Below are 11,100 nucleotides of genomic sequence, written 5' to 3'. Positions count from 1 at the left end.
ACTGAAACCTACTGCTCAGTTATAACGCAGAGCATCCGATGTAATCACATGGAGGGTTTTTGGACAAAAAAAAAGCCGCTGAAATAGATGAATGAATTATATATATATCTCTTTTTATATCATGAAAACGGCCACAGACAAGTTTATTTATTGATAAATACATAAATTTTTGTGGCTTTATATTGAACTCACCGAGGCTCCGGAAATGTTTAAAATTCAGACACGTTGGACATGTCTGTGTACTTTGTCATGGCTGTAAATTTCTGCCTTTTGCTGTTCTGTGACAATCATTCGAATAAATATACTGGACTCTGTAACTAAATGAAAACATCTTTAAATTAAAAATCAATTCACGTAGGTCAAAATTTTCCTCAGTCTCAGTTGTATCGAAAAAATTTAATGGTATTTGGAATATATGTATTTCTTTTCATTTAATCAAAGCTGGAACAAAGCTCTGTTTTTTGCACTGCCCTCGCTGAATAACATCAACTTGTGGATCTGCAACCACATCCGAGTCTAGAAAACTAATCGGCTACTTGAATCAACTTACTTCAAAAATTCTCATTCAAGACTGACAACCTTTTGTAATCGAAGCCAATATGCCATAAAGAGAGATATTTGTAGCTGGATTAAATGAACCTCTGAAGCCCCTTGGCAAAACAATGTTTTTGAGCAAATGCTGCTGGTTTTCTTTTGCATGTTTTAAACCAAAACCTGCAAATAGAGGCTTTCGTCGGGTTTTTTTCCTTTTAGGCAGCTTAGTTCAATATTTAATATTTAGCAACGTATTTTTCATGGGCGCCGACGTGATGTCGATGGTATCTGTTGCTAATATTAATATAATGCTATGAAACTCGTATATACCTTGGAGTATTGGCATTCAGTAGCGTCTTCCCAGAGAGAAAGTTCTATCAAGTGGACTTTACTTAAAGGTAAGGTTAGTGAGCCATTTGTTATCTTTTTCAGTAGAGTCTATTTCTGATTACCTGGTTAAACTTGGCATAGCAAAATGTTGGTCTCACTATATTTCCAACACAGCAAAATCATTGTGGGTTTCAATTCAATGTTGTGATCTCTAGCATTTGAAGTATGTAAATAGAAAGCACATAAACAGCTTGGGACCGTTATGATTACGGAATAATTAGTATAGGCGTAGAATAATAACTTTGGGTGATGCTTCAAACTGAACTCTAAGATTTTTACGGCTGAAATAAATTCAGAAATGTTTATGGATAATGAGTCAATCTTTCTCCACCGCCAGGTCAATACGCTCAAATAGAATAAAAATTTCTAAAGATCGCAAAGCTTCTTGCTAATCATTATCAATGCCGACCATATGATGTTTTGGTTCGTGCAAATACGGTGGATAAATTTAAAATCGGCCAGAAATTTTTTAGAATCAACCTTGTTTGTTCTTTGCTAACTTTGCATAAATATAATTGGCTTTGAACTTAAGTGCTTCAACATTTCATGGAATTCTTCTGACTGAAAATTAGAACAGTCTTTTAAGTCTTCTTCATCATAAAAACCCACTAGTGAGTTGTATCATCCTGTTAGCGAATCATGCACTTTGTTTTAGAGGTAGAAGCGAAAAAAAAAAAAAAAAAAAAAACAAATTATTTTCTCACTCCAACTTTTGACCAGAAGGTTCTCAAATATCAGTGAAGGATGTAAACTAATATTTTCTTAAGAGATAAATATTTGATCGTAGAGGTGAGCAAAAAAAACAACAAGGGCCTGAACGTTAATTAGCCAACATAATAAAGATTCTTTTGTTTGCAAAATCACGTTAATGAATGGATATTCGTAATTTATTTAATATGGAAAGTTTTAATGAGCTGATGTTAATTTGGACAGCATATAACATGGAAGACTCTCTGAATGTAGCTTTTGAATTTTGAGCAAATAAAACCAGAACAGCTGAGATTAAATTTTTTTTAGATTTTTCTTCTATCTAGATGTCTCACAGTGTAATATAATCTCCTGAAAGACGCCTTTTTCCTTCATGTAAGCGCTAATTCGAAAGGTTTTCTTGTAATCTTTTTCAGGAAAATGCACGTCCTCACGGCTTTTGTTCTAATCACGTTTCATGTCGCCTGCTATGCTGGTCCATTGCCGGCGGAACTCAGAGTGAGACGTCAAGGTAAGTTTTTTTAAGAGACGTTAGCTGTGTGAGCTTTAGACCCTTTCTATAGATACCGAAAAAATCCTTATGTTTCCTCAAAGCTCACTCCAGTCCCAGCCCTCTCCCTGAGTACAGGTCCAGCTATTCGTAAGCGACAATGATTGTCGCTTACGAATAGCATACCGAGTGTAAGCCATGTATATCGAAGAACCCCACCCAAAATGATAAGTCTTTCATTATTCACACTCCAATAAATGTTCCAGTAAATAAACACTTACAGAACATTTAATTCGGAAAAAGCTGAGAAAAAGCAATGGATCACTCATTACCACGTCCCTTCTGATATTTGCCTAATAAAAACAAATATAATGCGGTAATTAAAAAAAGGGCGTGCGGGTGCCTAGACATACCCTTCATGTAATGTCACTTAACCGTGTTTTTCGATATAAAGAGTTAAATGATTTTTTTTAATACAACTTTTTTCTTGTTAACAGTGGAGCTTGCGGTCCCTACACTACCAAGTAAGTTTTAGGATTGCATTTATTAATATAAATGCACACAAGAAACAAATATTTTAAAAAAGCACAACGCTTTGATATTGCCATGATACCATTGTCGAGTGGAAATGAATAAAAACAGCTAAGCTGATATGATGCAAGTAGATTTTCCGGGTCGCGCAATAAGTGAAAGAAGAGAAGTGGTATCTGGTATATATTAATCATTGCTGATTAGCTTCTGTGATTGTTAAAAGTTAGGGAGTCAACTGAAATACTCTTGCTGTCTTTTCCACTTAACAATGATACCATAAAGACATCGAACTGTTGTGCGTTTTAATGTGCTCCGTTCTACTTTGAAATGTTTAACCAAATCAGTGTATAATTCCAGGAATTGCATCAGCCAAAAAGAAGCTATTTGTTTCGGAAATGTGTAAATGTCCTTCCTGATTCATTCTTTAGTATTAAAAATTGCCATTTAATTAAATTCCAGGGTAACATTAAGGGCCTGTTATATGGAGGTGGGGGACCCCAGGTAGGTGAGGTAACCCGCTTAAGTAGGGTAACCCACCTGTCCATATAATTTCTTATTTTATCTTGATCACGTTTACATGATAGGTGGGGTGACCCGCCTAGGCGTGTTGCCCGGTCTGCTAGGTGGGGTATCCCCGTCAGCCGGGGTGACACAATTTACCATGTAAACGTCTCAAGGTGGGGTAACCCGCCTAGCCGGGGTCGCGTTCATGCAAAAAGCTCAAAAGCGAAACATGTATGTTTTAAAACTTTGTACATTTCCTTGCCGTCTCATGGAAGGAATCACCAGAAACCGCAACGGACACACAAGGAGTGTAACTTGTTCACATTTTGGAATATTTAGCGTTGTAAATCGACCATATTTCGTTTCCCAAAATATTCTGTATAACGTATTAAGTCAACAGTTCCTCACGTGTATGACACCTCTGCTCAACAAGCGCAACAACAACCTCAAGAAACCTCACCCCAGCACTTCGGGGTTGTAAGATTGTACTTAAACGCGTTTCTTTTTTCGACCACAGCTAGGCGGGTTACCTTACTAACCCGGGGTCCCCCAGCTCCATGAAAACAGGCCCTAAGAAGCAGTTTTAGAACAAGTAGGAATGTCTCGCTTTGGTGTGCGTCATTAATTCGTCCCAGGTATTAACATTTTCGCATTCATCGGAGGTAAAACGAGGGTGACTAAGTCTTGGTTGTTCCCATCTAGCACTGATCTGGATTGGAAACTCCCTGATATGAAAAATGGATTGCATTTACTGACCATGAATCTAATTTCTCTCTCCTCAGTATGTACCCCTGCTCAACTTAACGAGCTAAATAGCTGTGGAGCTTATGTGGAATTCGGGTTCTGCGAGCCAGATTCCTTGTTTTTTAGCTTTGCACTTCAGAATTGCTTTTTCTCCTGTGGATTTTGTCAACGTAAGTGGAATAGGAAGGAGTTTTATTAAACCGATACATTTTCGCTTTGAAGAGTTCTGAACCTAGTGTACCATTGTTGCCATTATTCGATTTCTCTAATGGTAAATTTTATGTTATATAGTAAGAGAGCACTTATCCAAACTCAGCTAGTAACATGAATAGAGACCCCGAGCTTGGTTAATTTAACGCAAATCCAGCTGGGGTCAAGATTTGTATATAAGTAAATTAATTTGTATTCAGCAAAAGTATAAGCAGACGGGAAAGGGGAGGCTCTAGCCCCTTCTTTCTCCTTCGAAGGAATATTTTGAGGGACTCAAACCTCCACGATTAAGTGCAGAATATATCGCTAACTTGTCTTAAAAAAATATTCAACATTGTCATCTTTTCATAAGAGCAGGTGATGATGCGTTTTAGTATTTTCTTGGACCTCTGCCTGCCTTTCCATCGTCTCAAATTGATTGCAGACACACAAGTCATGAATTACTAGGAGCTATGTGGAAGAAGTTTTGGGAAGATTGGGTGATGGGGGGGGGGGGGATATACACTCGGCTTCTTGAACTTCCTAATGTTTTAAAACGGTCTGCCGCAAATTACTACATTCAGTCTAATCTTCTTACGTCGTGTTTTAAGCTTCTAAAATTGCAACCCAAACTTTTTTTTGTATGAAAAGTTTTGACTCTTGGGTAAGCTTACCCTTCACTCAAACTTTTGATATTTTGTATTTGTTTCAGGTCCACCGACCACTTCACCACCGACCACTGCTCCACCAAGTGGGTCTTCTTTTTTTTAAAAAAAAAAAAAAAAAAAAGAAAGATCAAACTATGTTCTTGTCCGCTGATTGTCTCTCAAGCCATAAAGGAGCCATACCCTCTTATCTCACATCCACCAAATACATTGTTTCCTTCCTTGTCTCTCTCTCTCTCTCTCTCTCTCGGTTAGTCCTTCGTAAGGTGCGAGGCGCGCAAAAGCAAGGATTTTTGCGAAATAAAAATAATATCCAACCTCATGGAATTCAGAATCTAGTAGGACGGAGTCCGGACTTTAGAACCTGGGATTCGGAATACACAGCGTGGAATCCAGAATATAAGACCGACACACATTACCTTACACGGAGTAAATCACCACCCTGATTGGGCTCCATCCATGAACACAAGAAGCCATCTTTGAGGCGTGACCTTTGCAAAGTTTTGCTATTGTATATTTTACACGCAAGTTTGTGAGGAACGAGGATTTTAACGAATTATTTCTTTCATTTTTCAGTATGCCTTGCAGACACATTGGAGAGCTGCGAGGCCTATCTGGCCTTGGGTCTCTGTGGGCCTGACAGCTTTCTTCGTGACTTTTTAGCCGTAAACTGCAACGCAACATGTGGAAATTGTATTCGTAAGTTGAAAATTTTAGTTTTTTGTCGTTTAACTTAGAAGAGGAAAATGATCAGGAAGCTTGAGTTCGACTCCATTTTAGGGATCAGTTCAAAAACCAACAAAATGGGTGCACCGTCACTCGGTTGAATTCATCACAAGTTACACACAAGAGAGGTACTAATTTACCGAGCATTCTGTTTATCTGACTGGTTTTAAATTATCTGGTTTCCCGTTATTTTTCTGAAATTGCTAAGGGAACCTGTGACAATTGTCTTGCAATACCTCTAGGATGCATCCTAACTTGTCCAGGTTCTGGCCATTTTGCAAGAAGTAGTTGGCATACATGTTCCTTTCCTGAAAAGGAAAGTAATCCAGGTCTTTGCCTATATATAACGTGAACCTCTAAGACACTACTTTTATACTGAGTTTAATCATAAACTTTTTGTTTCTCTGTATTTTTAATTATATATGATAAGCTACAACAACCATGCCACCAACGACGACTGAGGCTACCACTACCATCGCACTAACTACTGAGGCTACCACGACCATGGCACCAACGACTGAGGCTACCACGACCATGGCACCGACGACTGAGGCTACCACGACCATGGCATCAACGACTGAGGCTACCACGACCATGGCACCGACGACTGAGGCTACCACGACCATGGCATCAACGACTGAGGCTACCACGACCATGGCATCAACGACTGAGGCTACCACGACCATGGCACCGACGACTGAGGCTACCACGACCATGGCACCGACGACTGAGGCTACCACGACCATGGCACCGACGACTGAGGCTACCACGACCATGGCACCGACGACTGAGGCTACCACGACCATGGCACCGACGACTGAGGCTACCACGACCATGGCACCGACGACTGAGGCTACCACGACCATGGCACCGACTGAGGCTACCACGACCATGGCACCGACGACTGAGGCTACCACGACCATGGCACCGACGACTGAGGCTACCACGACCATGGCACCGACGACTGAGGCTACCACGACCATGGCACCGACGACTGAGGCTACCACGACCATGGCTCCAACGACTGAGGCTACCACGACCATGGAAGCAACGACTGAGGCTAACACGACCATGGAACCAACGACTGAGGCTAACACGACCATGGAACCAACGACTGAGGCTAACACGACCATGGCACCAACGACGGAGGCCACTACAACCATGGCACCAACGACTGAGGCCACCACGACCATGGAAGCAACGACTGAGGCTAACACGACCATGGAACCAACGACTGAGGCTAACACGACCATGGCACCAACGACGGAAGCTACCACAACCATGGCACCAACGACGGAGGCTACCACGACCATGGAAGCAACGACGGAGGCTGCGACAACTGTTGCAGAGGGTATATGGTCACTTGCTTATTGGTGTTTTTTTGTTTGTTTGATTCTGGTCACACTGATGATAACCTACTTTCCTTTAACACGAACCTAAATGTATTTAAAAAGAGTGGTGTGGCAAAGTCGTACTTTCTAAATTTCATGCTTTAATTTATATTGTATTTAAACTGATGACAGTCGAAGGTTTTGTCAAAGCTTAAGTAAAGAAAACTTTTTGCGTGTTTTGAGAGGCTAATCAGATAAATCCTCTCCGTCAGTTACTTGCAGGCCTTTTCCTCTATGCGGTCCAAGTAGTCTCAGTCTAACATCGCTTAACGTCAGCTCTGCGTGATCTTAATTCAGTTTGATGGCTTTCACGATTTTGTGCCTAATTTTAATAAAAGTCGTTAAATTTTTTTTTCACTTATGAAAAAGATGCCTGTCTGCAAGCTCATAATGACAAGCGTGCTCTTCATGGGACATCAGCGCTGATCTGGAATTCTACGCTAGCTCAACATGCGCAAGAATGGGCAGAATACTTGGTGTCAATTAATGATTTGCAGCACGAGCGAAATATAGATGAGGGGGAAAATCTATACGCATCCGTTTCACAAGTTCAAGGCACGTGTGCACAAGCTGTAGAATCATGGTAAGTTGTTACAAGATCACGCGCCACTCAAAGTGACGGAAAATCTCATGAGAAGCCAGTAAGAACTCCGCAAAAAAAAAAAAAAACAAGCATACTGTCGCAGTAACAACCATGAAAGTAATTCTCAACGAGCATTTTTTACCAAACTTTTGCAAAATATTCTTTAAATCGCTTTTTTTTGTTTTTTGTTTACTTCAGCCTTTTCTCCGACTAAAAGATAATTACGCTCACATTCTATAGAGGTTTATGTTGAGTGTTCGTCGAATATTAATGTGTTCATAGCTCTATGTTGTCCTTTGTACTAGATATTTTTAAATATTACTAAATATTTTAACATTGTACTACTATTCCGTTAACTGATTCTTCCGATATACTTGTAGGTACAGTGAGGTGTCTCTCTATGACTTTCAGAATCCACCCACAACGCCCCAGGAATTTTTCGACATGGGAGCTGGTCACTTCACTCAGGTTTTTATCTCAAAGTTCCAAAAATAAATAAGTACTTTTATCATACCTCTTAGTTAGTACTTTCTCTATGATTGGTCAATTTAGCTGGCCTTAGTTCACTGTACGACCCCGTTCTGTTTGAATTGGAATCTTAACTTCTCTGTTTGAACCCATGAGATGTGATTAGTGACTATATAACTTCGTTGTATCGGTCCGTGCTTTCAGTTACGGAGCCTGTTTATCTTTTGCTCGAATATTATGGCCTGCACGCTTCGCACTTGGGTAATAAATCCGAGGTGCGAGGACCAGAGGACTAAAGTTCCTCTGATGTAAATTTCTCCATGTTTATTACTGCAGACCTCGTTATTTTTATTGAATATGCAGTGCAACAGCATGCGATTAACAACGTTCTTATCGATGACAAAACAACCAAACGACCGCCATTACGCAAAACATTCCGAGTCACGGAGACCATGTGACCTGAAGGGCGGGAGAAGCTGGCGAGCAGAGAATCCAGCTAATAAAAGAGTTCAACCTTCTCGCCTGTAGAAGATTTACAGTATGCACTCGTTAAGAGATAAAATCGTGAGATAAACGATCTCACTTCGTATACAAGAGCATTTACCACGATGACTAACCGCGAACTGTTTTGGGAAATAATTACTTATTCAGCTTTGTGTTTTCTGCTCTAAAGCGTCTTGGGTGAATTAAGCAGACCAAGCCCTCCTGTGAAAGTTTTCAGTCATAACTCAGTCCTAATAATAGTAATAACAAATAGAATAGATTAAATGCGTAAATATTCAAACATCTCATGATAACCATCTCGAAATGATAGGTTGCCAAAACGAAGGTATTCCAACAAACACTCCCTTACTTATAGCTTAACTAAATTCAAAACAAAATTCAAAAATTAATTAAAAAAACAGTGACTCCCATTTTCAATTCTTTTTTAATGATAATATGTGATTTCTTCGTTTGTTTGTTTCTTTTCTGTCAGGTTGTTTGGAATGCGACCACAAGTGTCGGAGCGGGCCTTGCCACCATAGGGCCGGATGCATCGGGCGCAATTCAAACCTATATAGTGGCTCGGTATTATCCACAGGGGAACATTCTCGGAGTGTTTGGTCAGAATGTTTTTGAACCAGTGGGACCTTGGTGAGTAATGACAGATTAGAATTTGGTAACAATGATATGGTGTCTCAACCAACATTGCTCATGATTAGTAACCCAGCTGAACCTCATTGGATGTCGTATTATCAAAGCCATAATGCCAGCTAATCGTTGTAAAGGAAATATGAGGGTAAACACCAAACTGCTTAGAGCGCGGAAAGACGCCAGCGACCAAGTCGAGATTGGTTTTGATTTTGAATCTGATTGGTTCAGAAAGTGGCACGAATTCTGTGGACCAATCATGAGGTGAAAAAAAGGAAAACCAAAAACAACCAAACTGTCTAAAGCGCGGGAAAACGCGGCGATTAAGTCGAGATTGGTTTCAGTTTTGAATCTGATTGGTTTAGAAAGTGGCGCGAGTTTCCTAGACCAATCATGGGGCAAACCAGAGTAAAACCGAACTAATCTCGCATCATTTTTTTACACTCAGTTGGAAACTGCTCGAGAGAAATAAAAGGCAACGTTGTACATACACAGCTAAATTCCATTTTCAATGATGATACCGTAATCGTTTTAACCCTTGTAAGCTTACAACCCCCTAGCGAGATCAAAGGTGAGCGAGGGATAGATATCACCCAACTAATTGGCGCTCATGGTGAGTGAGTTGAGCGAGACGCAAGCTGGAGTTATTTCAATCCTCATCTTTCGGTAGAACACCATTTCCCATTTGAGTTGAATACATTGGTTTTCTGAACTGACCTACCTCTAAGACTCGTTCCGTTCGGATACATATCTACAATGAGAGGCAAAAGTAGTTGGCACGCTTCTCCTTACCAGGCATTCGACAACCCTCCACTCAAAACAATAAACAGAAATCCTGCAATTCATCTGTAACAAGTTACTTGAAGGTCCCCCCCCCGCCACACTCCTCCTCCCAAACAACTTTGTTTGATATTAGCGAGCATTTTGTTAACACCAGGCAACCAAGGAATGGGGGAAAGAGGGTTATAAATGAGAGTTATAGAAAAAATTCAACAAGTTGTAGGGCGTAGTAAGACTTGCGCCACTCTTGTATTGATGAGGGAGATGGGAGGTAAGAGATGGCGAAGGATCACCCGGCTAATGCCCGACAAGAGATTGACAAAAATCCAGAATTCTACTATTTTTCAAAACTTTTTTTGGTCTTGTACATGTGATCACGGGTAGGTACAAACGACGATATCAATAAAGAATATTTTACGTGGTTCTAGGTCTGTTTTTTAACACTAAAACAAGTTTTGAGAGATTTCTTGATTTCTTTTTTTCAGAATATGAAAACCGCCAAAACCAGTGGACTGCCATGATTGCATTTCCAAATCTCGGCAAGAAGGAAAAAGAATGCTTCCTTCGGAGAATTTATATCTCTTTTCTAAATTCATTTCAATTCAGTTTAAAATGTTTAGTCCTACAATGACAGTGATTTCTTTACGATATTTCAAAATGCCTTAGCTGAGGAAGAGTCAGGTGATAAATTATCACGTTTTGTCATCCATGGTTTTAGTGACAGGGCAGGAAAACTAAATGAAACATTTGTCAATTAGAAGATACATCTCTGTTTTCTGCGAGAAAATAAATAAACTTGGCGTGTCGTTATTATCCTTCTCTCGAGGTTACTTGCTTGTTTCACACGTAACACCTAATTCTACACGTATTTTGAGTGGTCCTTTCCTTTGATCCATGAGACGACGAAGTATCGAGACGTCATGGTCGTCAACTTAGTCACGCATTTGCACGCGTGACGCTGTCTTGCCTACGTACATTACGCATCCCGCATCAGTGACTTGGTTGCATAGGTCCCACATAACACATCAGTGACTCACTTTCACACATCGTGCAACGCTCAACGGAGACTGAAACGCACGTATCACGCTTCATACATCGGTGACTCACTTGCATACACGTCACGTACCCTACATGTACATCACGTACCATACATCAGTTACTCGCTTTCCCACATCACGCAACGCTCAACAGTGACTCACCCGCACATATCATGCCCTTGTGTGTCGGTGAATCACTTGCACTCATCACGTTATAACAATCAGATTG

General features: G+C 40.4%; 1 protein-coding gene across 2 annotated transcripts; it reads left to right on the top strand.

Annotated features, from left to right (window-relative positions):
- Positions 1-785: 785 nt before the first annotated feature.
- LOC131773752 (mucin-22-like) lies at positions 786-10,653 on the top strand. Of its 2 annotated transcripts, none has more exons than XM_059089693.2 (11): positions 786-932; positions 2,049-2,143; positions 2,620-2,646; positions 3,940-4,071; positions 4,803-4,841; positions 5,332-5,454; positions 5,912-6,832; positions 7,242-7,455; positions 7,836-7,923; positions 8,900-9,057; positions 10,320-10,653. In XM_059089693.2, coding segments are annotated over exons 2-11 (1,794 nt in total). In that variant the 5' UTR covers positions 786-932; positions 2,049-2,052; the 3' UTR covers positions 10,321-10,653. The 2 variants fall into 2 exon arrangements, with proteins under 2 accessions (XP_058945676.2, XP_058945677.2); XM_059089694.2 differs by having other exon boundaries at positions 805-937.
- The last annotated feature ends 447 nt before the right edge of the window (positions 10,654-11,100 follow it).

This window comes from Pocillopora verrucosa, chromosome 2, assembly GCF_036669915.1.
Source record: "Pocillopora verrucosa isolate sample1 chromosome 2, ASM3666991v2, whole genome shotgun sequence".
NCBI classification, from domain to species: Eukaryota; Metazoa; Cnidaria; class Anthozoa; order Scleractinia; family Pocilloporidae; genus Pocillopora; species Pocillopora verrucosa.
Note: the sequence above shows the minus strand (reverse complement) of the source record. Positions and strands in the feature narration are given on the sequence as shown.

Coding starts and splice junctions, on each gene's coding strand:
- LOC131773752 (XM_059089693.2), top strand. CDS start 2,053: ATGCACGTCCTCACGGCTTTTGTTCTAATCACGTTTCATGTCGCCTGC. Junction 4,842..5,331: donor ACCGACCACTGCTCCACCAA/GTGGGTCTTCTT, acceptor TTCATTTTTCAG/TATGCCTTGCAGACACATTG. Junction 7,924..8,899: donor GAGCTGGTCACTTCACTCAG/GTTTTTATCTCA, acceptor CTTTTCTGTCAG/GTTGTTTGGAATGCGACCAC.